Source organism: Prinia subflava, chromosome 10 (genome assembly GCF_021018805.1).
Source record: "Prinia subflava isolate CZ2003 ecotype Zambia chromosome 10, Cam_Psub_1.2, whole genome shotgun sequence".
Classification (NCBI taxonomy): Eukaryota; Metazoa; Chordata; class Aves; order Passeriformes; family Cisticolidae; genus Prinia; species Prinia subflava.
The window spans coordinates 9,270,572-9,283,370 of NC_086256.1; the positions used below are offsets into that span (position 1 = coordinate 9,270,572).

At 44.7% G+C, this 12,799-nt stretch overlaps 1 protein-coding gene across 2 annotated transcripts; it reads right to left on the reverse strand.

Moving 5' to 3' along the window:
• Positions 1–3,365: 3,365 nt before the first annotated feature.
• MMACHC (metabolism of cobalamin associated C) lies at positions 3,366–8,838 on the reverse strand. 2 transcript variants are annotated; one of them, XM_063407188.1, is made up of 4 exons: positions 8,686–8,838; positions 6,603–6,797; positions 6,082–6,234; positions 3,366–5,481 (listed from the first exon to the last, which is right to left on the reverse strand). In XM_063407188.1, the coding sequence occupies exons 1-4, from the start codon at positions 8,821–8,823 to the stop codon at positions 5,170–5,172; spliced, it is 798 nt and encodes a 265-aa protein (XP_063263258.1). In that variant the 5' UTR covers positions 8,824–8,838; the 3' UTR covers positions 3,366–5,169. The 2 variants fall into 2 exon arrangements, with proteins under 2 accessions (XP_063263258.1, XP_063263259.1); XM_063407189.1 differs by having other exon boundaries at positions 3,366–5,478; positions 8,686–8,834.
• Between the last annotated feature and the right edge of the window lie 3,961 nt (positions 8,839–12,799).

A 12,799-nucleotide genomic window follows, 5' to 3' on the forward strand; every position in this document is an offset into this window, starting at 1 on the left:
AAAAAGAACACTGTGGATATAGTAGCTCTATTTTTAATCCTTGGAAAGAAAAAACAGGAGTTTGCCTTTACTGTACAATCAGATGACTCTGCACTAGCAATGGCTCCGTGCTGCACACCCCGGGTGGCTGCAGGAGAACAGGCTGTGAGGTGTTTGCAGTGCTCCTGAACAAGAGCTGAGCCTGTGGGAAGCAATTCTCACCACACCTAGTGATGAAAGGTTTGGGCTTCAATGTGAAATTTGGCTCTTTCACCTGAAACTTAAATCACTGTACATGTTACGGGGACACATGTCTGAATTTAGAATGTTTCTCTGCAAGAAACCATTTGAACACAGATATGTGACTAAATACATGTGAAGTCATTAAGGTTGCACTGTCCTCTGACACCAAATCCAATAGGTTTATGTTCCATATTCCACAGCAACAGATTTTTGAAGTATCTGCACTGATGAATGAAACCAATATCCTTTATCTAGAAAGGAAAACAGTCTTCAATCTACACTTAATAAAACATCGTAGCCTAAAATTGATGTATTTCATCAAATTCACTTTTCACAATAATAAGGCAGTTTTTTACATTTTGGAAGACTGAAGCAACAGTGAATGATTCAGGAAGACTAGTCTAAACAATACTGGAAAAAAGGTTATGACATGAAATTAAAACCTAAAACTAATTCCTTTAAAAGGAATAAGAGGCTTTATACATTCACAGAAAAAGCAATGATTCTGCATAAATTTAAGAAACACAGAAAAACTCCACTCCTGCCACTCCTTCTGTAAACCCCTTAAAGGAATTTTCCTGGTCCAATGGTTTGTTCTACATGAGGAAAAAACCTGCAAGCATCTTAGTGTAAGTGTTTGATTTTCAGAAATTTTTCAAGGTGTTTGGGGAAAAAGAAAACATATGCAGTTATTAAAAGTAAAATTGCTTTCTCACTGAATTATGTACGAACATCAACAAAGATAACATGAGAATTATAGATGTAATATTAATGAATGATAGTAGCCATTTCAAATATTTGTATGCAAATATAATCACATTTTGCAGATTTTGGTATATTACTGGAGAGATTTTAAACATTCCACTAACATATCTTACTGCTCATTTTATGACAAAATATTTAATATTTTCAAGTTCCCCACCATATTTCCTAAGGAATGTCAACATCTTTTTCAGTCACAGAGGGAAAAGAAAAGCTCATTTGTGTTCCTTGGTGTTGTTTCCTCCTTGGAAACCTAGAAGGGAAATGCTCTGTTGTTTTCTGAAGGAAACATGATGGATGATCTGTCACAGGATATATGATAGCACAGGAAGCCAAGGTAACAGCAAAAACCCTCTCATGAGTACATTTGTCTTTTTTGGTAGATGAATCTGTGGAAGTTCAGGTTGCAGAGGTGCAGCTGTTTCTCTGCTGCACTGAGCAGCAAAACCACTTCCCTCAGAGGAAGAGTTCTGAACTGCTGCTGCTGAAGTCAGTATTCAAAGCTAATTTATGAACTACACTTTTTGCATGAGGCTTAGCAAAGTGCTGATAGCCACACTGGCACTGATCAGTAGGTGCCACTATCTTGTTTTTGAAATACATTAGTCTTAACTCAGGGGGGTTTTGATTCAATTTAAATTCAAGTCAATGTGCATTTTCAGACATATAACCCATGTCAAATAGTAGCTACACCAACAATAATTTTGGTCACAAATTAATAAAAGACCATGAATATTATACTGAATGAGTTAAAATTATGCCTCTGATCCAGAGGAGGGCAATCTAGCCCTAAAAAACCCAAAACAAAAACATAGCAAAAATCCCAACCCAACCCAGACTTTAAAACCCCCATCAAAACACGAAACCAGAAGAGTTCCCTGCTCTCCTAAGGTTGGGTTTGTTTTTGTCTGACACACTAGCACTGATTTATACAGTAAAACATCTTTAATTTTCCATAGTTTAGGGGAAAACAGCGTTGTTACAAGCCACTCTTTTTACGGGGGAAGGAAATAAGTCAGTGTCAGGAATTAAGTTTGCCACACTCTTCTTCATACCACAAAGAAACTTTAGTGCCTGTTGCACCACTGAGATGTAACTGATTCAAACATACCAAAAACCCCCTACGGTGTTTCCTGAGGTGTTCTTCTCTTTCTGAGCAACAACCCTGATGGCTGCTGGTCACTAGATGAGACTGCTTTGTATTTAATTGATATTGTCTGTCAAATCTTTAATTGTTATAAAAGTCCCAGTTATTTTTAGGTTAATGAAGTAAAAATAGGGAAAACATAAGGATAGTAAGAATGGTAAAGGCATAAAACTATTACAAAATTGTTAATTCTCCATAAACTATTTTATTAGCTTGAAATATCTTCAATACCTTGTTGCTAAAACTGAATTTAAATTCAAGTAGCTTTTAATTTCTTTTATTTTTCCTGTTCATCTCTTGAATACTCACCCTACTGGTTATACTGAGGAAAAAAAATCTTTAATAAATGTTTAAAAATTAGGATTTAGAGAAAAACTTATCTAAAAATGTAAAATGTGATACCTGAACAAGTAAATCTATCCAGGTATTTGAAATTACTTGTTTAAGATTTGCAAGGGCTGAAACTAAGATTGCCTTCACAATGCCTCAGGATCCAAGGATGATCCATTCCTCACCGTGTCTGGTCTTGTCCCAAGAGATGAGATAAGTCAAACAGGTTTTCAAACTTCAGTTTTATAAGACAAAGGCCATCACACTGCAACCAGCAAGGGGAGAAAACTCCTCACTGCAGCTGTGGATCTCAGTGACCTGCCTAACAGAAAGAAAGTAATGCCCAATCCAAGTGTAAAATCACTGTACTAGGAATGGATATTGCTAAATATTTGTACTCTGCTCTGCCTGGCACAGCTGTATTCCCAGAAGCACAGGAACACATGTCTGTGACTCAGTGTTCACTAATAGGTTTAAACCAGTAAAAATTCCAGGCCTTACTTTATTGCTGCTGAGGGGAAGTCCCTCAGTTATGTCTCACTGGATGTCTGGAACTTCTGTTACTGTTAAGAACAGAGGAAGGAATGAAAAGTGCACTGTCATGGTGCTTGCTGTTAATGATCTTGCTGATATGACCTGGGAAAGATAAACCTTTATTGGACCTGCTCATAATGTGCTGTAGGTTTTATTTTTTATATCCCAGTGGGTCTGTGATAATAGTTTAACAACTTCTGCTAAGATAACCAATTTTTTCCTTAGTTTTCAGATACTGGACTGTGTGTGTCTTAGTTAGCTCACTCTTTTCAGGATATTAAAACCACCATGATTGATTCCCTTTTGAACATCTCGAGTTCTCCACAAGTTAATAACTGCATTGTTTAAATAAAAATACTCAGTACTGAGGTTTACTTACTAACTTTATATATTTTATTAACCAAAATAACATTTGAAGAGAAATAAATTACAGAAATTGAAATGCAATGGCCATGGTAATCCGTTTAATAAATTAACACAAAATATTAAATATTTGTAAGAAATCAATACCAAAAAATCAAAATATTTTACTTTAAATTGTAATGTAAAAAGATAGATTTGATTCAGGTCTATATTTATCCTTCTAAGAGAATCAGTATTTTGTCTTTGCTGCTAATATGAGCCACTAGCTCAAGCCCCTGTTAAATTACAGTTCAGTTGGAAAGTTCTGAAACATCAAACAAATTTGAACCAGAAGTAATTCTGTAACAAAAGAACAGATTTTAAACAAATTTCATTCTTCAGCTTGAATTAAACATCACAATACCTTATCACATTCTAAGTCAGGTGTCTGCCTTAGTCAGAGATGAACAAAACATAGAAAGCAACAAAGACTTTTTTTGTAACAGCAAATGCAGTGACCAAACCCAGTGATCACTACTCCGTTTACAGGGAAGCCAACTTGTTATCCTGAATTTGGATTACAATGAGTTAGAGTACAGACTGTGAGCAACTGTATCAAGCAGTGAACAATGGTGAGGAAAACCTTCCTGGTGGAGTCTCCAAAAGGTTTGAAGAATCCCAGCATAAAAAGAAAGGGCTCAGTTCTGCAAAGTGAGTATTTCTTCATCATTGTGTTGATACCATCAAAAGGAAAAAAGTGCCTGTCCATTAGCAGCATTGCACTGCAGTCTAGTAAAACAACTCCCCCAAATATTATTTTAATGTATTGTATTATTTTAACAAGATCTGAGCCTCAAATTGCTCAAAGATAAATTAATTCCTGATTTCCAGATGCATTGTGGCCTCTGAACAAATATAACAGGACAAAGTCATGTAAAAAATGTTATGTTTCTGACTGAACATGTTTTATCCAGCAATATAAGTAACATGAATGTCATTAATATTTTCCTTTCTTCCTGTGCATGTAACAAGGCTTCGTGCCATGGCTTTTACATGTGTGCAGGTTTACAATCTTCCCCACACAGAAGGCACACCAGGAAACTGTGGCAGGAACTGTGTGGGGTGTGCTGTGTGCAGGCACTGAAAAATACTTTTAACACCAATGTGGTCTACCTTAGAAAAGGCCACGAGAATTGTCTTTTTCTGTCAGTTATTTTATGAGTAAAATTCCACTCATATGGACATTATTCAGCATCTTTCCAAATATTCCAGTCAGCTGCTCTATAAATGGATAAATGCTTAGATGGGACCTAGGCAAGACTGCAAAGACTGGACATCTGTTCCCTAGGGAGAGTCATGACATAGGATATTAAAATGCTGGCTAAAAAGTACCTGCCCCAAGTTTAGACAAAATCAACAAACTAAGTAGTATAATGACTGAATTTTTTTTTACACTTAAAAAGAATAAAACCAGAACATCTGGAAAGAAAACTGAGAACAAAAGTGATTTCTGTAATGACCAGCAGGGATTTTAAAGTTGCCAGGATGTCTAAACTACTCCCAACCAAAGGGTAATCGGCATCTTACTGGACTCCCCAAAGGGCACCCCAGACCAGCAGCAGCACAGAACAGACGCTCCCACCTCTCCCCAGATCGCAGAGCAGTGCCCCTCTTCTCTCTGGGAGCTGATGTTTGCATTGAGGCTGCTCGGATTTGCCATCTCTGTACCAGCATAACCATCCTCCCCCTCCTCCTCCTCCTCCTCGGCACGGGGAACACCGGTGCTCATGAGTTACCCTTTGCTGCCCTCTGCCCTCCGCGGAGCCGCCTTCTCAGTGAAATGAGATTCTCGGCGCTTCCTGTGAGAGCCCCAGCAGCCGGAATCTCTCGGCTGGAGGAGTGGCAAAATAGGCTTTCTGCTCCTCCGAGTACCTTTCCTTCACGTCAATGATGTCCCTGTAGCGGCCGTCCTGCCAGTGAAAATTGAACTGCTCCAGCAGCTCGATCCTTTTCTCCTCCGTGCTCACACAGTCCACAGGGGCGGGCTGTTCCAGGAACGGCACCTGAATGTCTGGGAAGAGCAGCAGACCCCGGATAGCAAACCAGCCACCGTACTTGGGATGGATACAAACGCCAAAGATCTTCTGGAAGAAAAAAAAATATCTAGCTGCCTCATTTTGTGTCTAAACAAGGTTAGAGTTCAAAGCATTAGATGCTTCTAACTCTCCAAACCTTCTCTTGGAGTGCTGTACAGAGCACTCCACACAGAAAGGAAAACTTTCCTGAATTTGTGCCTCAAAGCACTGCATTTCACTCTCATTTTCCTGTGCCCACACACACCTCCCTGGAATGTGGGGAAAGGTTCCTTTCTGAAAATCTATTACAGAAATTAACCACAGAGCATTTTTCCCTGGAATGTGGGGAAAGGTTCCTTTCTGAAAATCTACTACAGAAATTAACCACAGAGCATTTTCCCCCCAGTTTGTAATACTTTAAGCAACAGGTTTTCCTTTACACTGCTATTTATTCTAAGTAGGTTTAATAGATCAAGACACTTCTCTCTATGCACATCTCCTTACTATCTTGAAGGATCTTGGAAAGTTCCAATTCCCACCTGAAACACTTTACGAACCTCTGGACTTTGTAGTTTCCTGCAAGATGAACTAGTGACTAGTGAGCAAACAATCATTGTACAATTTACTGGCTGCAGTTCAGTGATTCTTCCCGAACTGCTTCTGCCTCACCTTTTTCCCCCAAGGATCAAGCTTCACATCCTTCCTTTGGTAGTAATAAGCAGCTCCAGCAACGTGGGCAGCTGTCTGTGCCAGGAACTTGGGCTTTCTGCTCGGCAGCATCTCGTAATCAAACATGACATCCACCCTCTGGTCAGGGAATTTCTGCAAAAATTGGAAAACATCAGCCCAGGCTCATGGAAAAAGCTTTGCCACTCCAGAGCTGCTGGATGGCAGCAAATCAGGCACACGTGAAGCCTGCATACGCCCACATCCTGCTGCTGAATTCTATCAGTAGGTTTGAGGCTGTGGGCATTCAGCCTGTGCCAGCAGAGCTCCCTCACAGCTGCACGATGGAATCCAGAGGCAGAACATGCAAGTAAAGCAGCCAAAGCCTGCTGATGCTCCCACCCCCGTGAATAATGCTTCACCCTTCCAAAGAGCAGGGCAGGCGCCTGCAGGGCTTTGTCTGCTGCTCAGCCCACCTGGTTATTGCCAAAACGCTACATGGAATTGCTATTTCAGCTTCTTACCTCCTTCACACGTGACAGATGATGGGAAACACACTGATCCACAGGATCTCTGATTATTTTTAATCGTTCCTTGTTCACAAAAGGCTTAAGGGCTTTGTCGAACATGGAAGGCGTGCTGAGGACCACGAAGGCCAGTGTGTCATCTGGGTAGGGGAGGTGGAAGCCTGGCTGGAGAACAGCATTGTACCACCCAACCTTCGGCAAAGAAACACAGATTTCCATTAGAACACAGACATCACTCTAGTGGACATGCAGGAATGTAAAAAAGTGCAAATAACTGTATCCCCCCTCATCTGCAACCCAGGTGGGCAGCCTGCCCAGGGCTTCCCTTTCAAACCAAGTTGTTTTGCACACCACGATTCACAGTCTGGGGAAGCTGTGCTGATAAGAATCTAACAGCATTCAGCTGCAGTCTGCCCTTTACCCAGCTCTGCTCAGAAACCTAGAGGGAAGTATGAGCAATCAGTCTTGCCAATGCAAATCAGGTGGTTTGGTTCAGATAAAGCTTTTACAGGTTTGGTGGTTTGGTTTTTTTTTTTTTTTCTTATCTTGGGCCAGAAAGAAACTAGTGCTTCTGTTTTGTGAGACAAGTTGCATGTTTGACTTCTGCAGGAAATGCTTGTGTAGAATGAAGGATGTGAAGCTCTTGGCAGTGCTAAAACCACCCCCAAACATTACCAGTAGTGCATGGATTATGACACAGCCACGTTTGGATATTTGATTCCAGGGCTGGACATGTTATAACACAGTCCAGAAATGAGAGATCAAGCCAGGGCAGCAGGAAGCACGACCAGGAGGACAGAGCTCAGACCTGCAACAGTACAGGAGGAAATGGCCCAAACCCCCTGCACCCCACTCCTACTGCCCTGCACAGTAACATCAGTCTTTTCCTAGGTTATGACAACTCCCTCTCTCCCAGGGTGCCACAAAGGCCAAGTCTAACAGAGAGATGCTGAGTAATGGAACATTAGTTTGAAAATGAAATATACTGGTTATGTTAAATAATCAGTGAAATGACTCTGACAATGACTCTGCAGCTGGCACTGGCAGCCAGACTGCCCATCTGGGAAAAACAGAACAAAACTAGAGTCACCATAAAGTTTACATTCTTATATGAACCTCTAAGTTTAATCAGTTTTGTGGCTCTTAAGGTGCTGAATTGAGATGTTACAAGGAATCAGAGATGTGAATCTAAGCTTAGCTGGTTTCCCAGTGAACATCAGTCAGTGCACCCGGGCTGGCTGTGTCAGAATGAAATCTGGAGAGAGCTACAGGGCTAAAAGGTTTCCCCTCTGCTAGCTACAGTCTTCCTTCTGGATTCTACCCCACATTCTGCTGGTGTGTTTTAGGCAAGCAGCATTAAATTTTCCAAACTCTGGAGGCACTTCTCTCATTACTTCTCTCACCACCTCATTGCCTTGTACTTTTTATGCAAACAAGATCATAGCAGGAAATTAAAATATTTCAGGTGACAGATACAACACTCCCCGAGGGAAAGGCACGTTTATTGCAGATTGAATTGTATTTGACGTTGCAGATTGGTTTATTGCAGATTGCCGTAGGGCGGGCAAGGAAGGAGGCCCTGCCTGTACAGCCGAACAGGGGACAGTGGCAGAGGGCAGAACAGAGGTCAGAGGCCGTTCAGGAGTGTGTGAGGTGGTCAGCGCTTACACAGACGGGTGCTCCCACACTTAGATTAAAATTTAAGCTCGCCTAGAGGACTTTGCCGCCTGCTGGGGCAGATGTGGCGTTACCCCCCGACCCCGCCGGTCAGGGGCCCGCACCAAGGGCCGGAGCAGCTGCTGCCGCTGCGGTCACCTTGCCCCGCGCTCCCGGGCGGGCCGGCCGGACCCCGCGCTCCGCATCGACCCGCGCCGGCCGCTGCGGCTCCGCGGGGGCGTTCCCGGCCCCGCCGCGCCGAGGAGCGCCCCGGGGCACCGACCCCCGGCGACCCCGGGCATCCCCCCCGGCGATCCCGGGCATCCCCCGTCCCCTGCGCGGCCCGGGAGCCCCTCCCGCCCCGCGCTCCCTCAGCGCCGCGGGCAGTGACGTCGTTCCGATGACGCCACGGTGACGTCATTACCTTGAAGGCGTGCGCCTCGAGGCCGAGCGGGCCCAGCGCGCTGCCGAGCCGCTCCGCCACGCGCCGCTCCATGGCGGCGGCGGCGCGCGGGGCACCACGGGAGCGGTAGTTCCGGCCCGACGGGACCCCCGCGCGCATCCCAGCGTCTCCTAGGAGACGGCGCGGCGCGCAAAGCACCCCGGGAGTGGTAGTGCAGGGGGCTCTCCCCTCTGCGCCGGCTCCCCCCGAGGGGACTCCATGTCCCAGCATGCTCAGCCAGCCCTGTCCAGCCGGGGGTATCCTCGCTGCTCCCGGCCCTCTGCTCGTGCCTGTCGCACCGCCAGGGATTAGGCGTATTTTCCTGTCCTCACACTCTGAGAAAGCGCCACCTGTCCCTGTGGATGGGTGCTGCTCACTGAAACAGGGAAGCCTCTGTGCTGGCAATCCTTCCTCCTTCCCCTTTTGAAAGTACACGTTCTTTGCGGATTCCGTATTCCCTACGAGTGCGCTTGCCATACTGGAGACCGAGCCTCAGATTTGGATCTCCTTACCCTAATCTTTATAGCTGCTTATCATAATCTTTATAGTACTTGTGCAATGCTCTCCAGCCTGTAGTCCTGGGTTTTATGAAGTTCAGGACACGAAATGTGCAAGTTCTTGGGGACAGAACTACCTCAGATACACAAATATTTCTTTGTGGAGGTTCCTTATATCTTCCAGTACCTCAAGAGTTCCTCCTCATTGTATCCATGCCTTATGTATTGGGGGGGCAGATGGATCCCGTCGGTCATGTTTAGAATTACAGTTTGTTCTTTCCAGATTTCCAGCTTGTGAAGTTGAACCAGACTATTAACTATGTTCTTTCTTGGAATTGTAAGTAATCCTTGTACAAAATCTGTTTCTGCTCATCCGCTCAAATAATTGAATATCTCAGTCTGTGAATTGACTAAAACAGGAGAAAGAGCTCCAGTAGGAGCAGATCCATAAGCTAGAATGCAGTGAAAGTAAAGGCAGTGGAACCAAAGCTCTGATAGCTACAGGACCCTCTTACACAGATCACTTCTTGTCTAGCTTTCTGAAGTCCTGTTGAAGAAACAACAGGCTGAGTGTAGCCTGGCACAAGGTTGCTCCATCCGCCTGCTCAACAAGCGAGCAGAAAGGTTTGGATACAAGGCAGAAAGGGCTTTGCATCTTTGCTGCTGGAAATAACAGGGTTTTGCCTATGTTGGCATATTATATATCCAGCTCCTTTTTCTCAGTTGTTCTGAGGTTTTTCTGAAGGATTCAGTGATGTTGGATCATCATGCTGGATGCTAATCGTGCTGGATCAGAGGTTGCCTCTGGAAAATGCTTGCAAGTGGTCATCCCCTCTCTCTCAGATGCCAGATCTGCTGGGCAGCCACAAAGCTCAGTCTAACAGAGCTCAGTCTTACAGTTTGTACAATCTCGGGATGGAAGTGTGGAGCTCTCGACAGAGGCTGGGCTGCATCAGGTGGAGGGGATACCCCTTCAGGGAATTTGGGGATGCCCAGGTCCACGTATGCCAGTGTGCTGCAGGAGCAAGTGCAGCTCCAGGGTTTCAAGCTGAGCAGCTGCCTGGGAGCTGCAGGAATGTGTCACAGGAGGGTGCTGCTGGCTGGCGGCTGCTCAGAGCTCTGCAGGACGGCTCTTGCTGTGGAAATTGCTTCCACAGGCGCTGGATTGGCAAACTCAGAGATGCTGGGGATTGATCTCTCACCCTGCTGTTCTCTTTTGCCAGCTGTCCTTTGTACCTGCCTGTGGAGCACAGCTCATTTCCATGTGTGGCTCCAGCTTTACTGATGCAGGAGGTAACAGATTATCAGCTTTGTGAGGTGGAGCCTTCTGTTTAAATCCTGAACAGGCAAAGCTGGAGGCAGGTATGACTTAGCTGTCTGCCCTCTCCTGGAGCTGATCTCTGGCTAAGTGCAAGCAGGGTGTTCAGTCCTTCTGAGGCAGCTCATGAAGGGGATGACCCCCAGGGAAGGGGTGACAGCACTGGATCTGCCAGAGTTCATTTGGACAATGCTCTCAGATCTACAGGTGATTTTGGGGGTTGTCCTATGCAGAGCCAGGAGCTGGACTCGACGATCCTTGTGGGTCCCTTCCAACAGAAGATATTCTGTGATTCTAAATGGCAGCCTGTGTTACTGAGACGTTTGTATCCTGAGGGTTGGCATCATCTGCTCATTCCACGTGGGCGTGGAGAATGGGTACCTGCTGTTCCCTTCACAGCTGTCCTTGGAGCTGTTCCCTGAGCCACCTCATCTGCCTTGTTTAATCAGGAGTGTTGCTGTCTCCTACCCAGGCCCTCTGTCAGGGCTGTCTCATTGTTGCTATTTGGACAACACTTTCCTTGCATTTTACTGCAATAATTGGTGTGTTTAAGAAGAGGTGCTCATTTGAAATGCCTGAGCTCTAATTCCTTCCCAGTTTCCCCATCCCTCACATTTCTTTCTCCCCAAGCTCAGCTGGTGGGAACTGCCTTTGTTTGTGCCTCAAACCTCTGCTGTCTTGGCCCTTGCTCTCCCCCACCCCTACCAAGGGCTCTGACCTGCTCCCTGGAGAGAGATGAGTGACATCTCAGCTTCCTTGCTGAAGATCCTTAGATCTTTTTGGCTCTGTTTCATTGTACCCTCTGTCCAACCCCAGCTGCCCTCGGACAGCTGCCAGATGTCCGAACTGTCACAGGTCTGGCTGAGAACTCATGTCACTGTTTCCAGCATTCTCTCCCCCAACAGCTTTGTGCTACAGTAAAACAGCAACCAGAGAATATGGTTCACTTCCCTGGGGGAAGGCAGCAATATATCTGTGAGGTGTCTGTGTCCCAGGTATGGCTTTGTGGTTTTTTCTATTATTAGGAAAAACACAGCACTCTCATTCACCCCCCTCAGGCTAATGCTGATATCACGTGGGATACAGTGTGATTTGCTGTCATCATGAAGTATTTATTCCAAAAGTGTCATTAGTTCTCATTGTTCTCCACAACAGTAAATGACAAAGACAGAATATTGTACTGATTGTAACAGAAGGGATTTTCCTTGTGCTTTCCATCCACAGCTCTTGAAACCTTTTTCTAACCCTGGTAAAGAACAATTGCTCTGCATTAGGTAGGAACCTTATATGAGAGAGAGAGACTCACACAAATTGTTTGAACAGTCAGGGCAATTTGGTAACTGAAATGGAGTTAAAAGACATCTTAATTCCTTGTCTGTTTTTCTGATCTTTCTAGCTCTTGACCACAAGCATATAAATGTCTCTTTTAATAAGTGGGCAAGTATTGGTGAATACGGAGTCTGGAGGGTAATGTAGATTCATTATTAGGTTTTCTTTGATAAAAAGTATTGTATCAACTTGGTGAGATATTTTCAATAATGGAACTTTGTTGCAGTCCTCCCGTAATTAAATATTGATTCCTTATTTCTTTCTGAAAAAACCCTAATGCCTTCCCTTATTATGTCACTGTCCCACCTGTTAAGCTCTGATTTCATGAGATGTTGTCTGTGCTGTCAACATCAGCTTAAAATGTCCCAATCTCTGTGCGTTTTCCTGCCCTGGCCTCACAGCACGTTGCCTCCTAAATTTCTGCCGCTGCAGTTGTTGGTGTGCTGTAAATCCGATCAGGGAGCCGAGCTGGTTCTAACAAGTGCGTCATTGTTTGGGCTTTTTTGTTGTTGGGTTGGGTTTTTTTCCCCCTGAAGTGGTGTGGTTCACAGTGCTGCTGCAGGAAAAAATTGTGCTGGCACAACTGAGAGAACAATGTGATCGGGGCTAGGTGGGGAGGCAGAGGTTCTGCTGCCAGACCATTTATCTCTGAAAACACAACTGAACTGCTCAGCAGAGCTGCCTTCTGCTGCATGAGGCATGACTGATGGAAACCCCAACAAAGTGGTGCCCACCCCATCCTCACCGGCAGTAACTGTTCCAGCAGGCATTGCTAAGTGTAAGGGACTGTCAGTGTTATCCTTCAGTCAGATCTACAGTCTCTGATCTGAAAGATCAAGTGAAAAACTCTTCTGGAAGGAGGTAGCATCCATGGCACCTGCAGGGAAAGAAGAGATCATAGGAATGATTTCACACTTACTCCAGTGTTACTAACAGACTGGGATATGGTTTT

Excerpts from the sequence above, each read along its gene's own strand:
- MMACHC (XM_063407188.1), bottom strand. The coding sequence starts at position 8,823 with ATGCGCGCGGGGGTCCCGTCGGGCCGGAACTACCGCTCCCGTGGTGCC. Across the intron at positions 6,235-6,602 it reads ATCTGTCACGTGTGAAGGAG|AAATTCCCTGACCAGAGGGT; the intron begins GTAAGAAGCTGA and ends CAATTTTTGCAG. Across the intron at positions 5,482-6,081 it reads TTGATCCTTGGGGGAAAAAG|AAGATCTTTGGCGTTTGTAT; the intron begins GTGAGGCAGAAG and ends TTTTTCTTCCAG.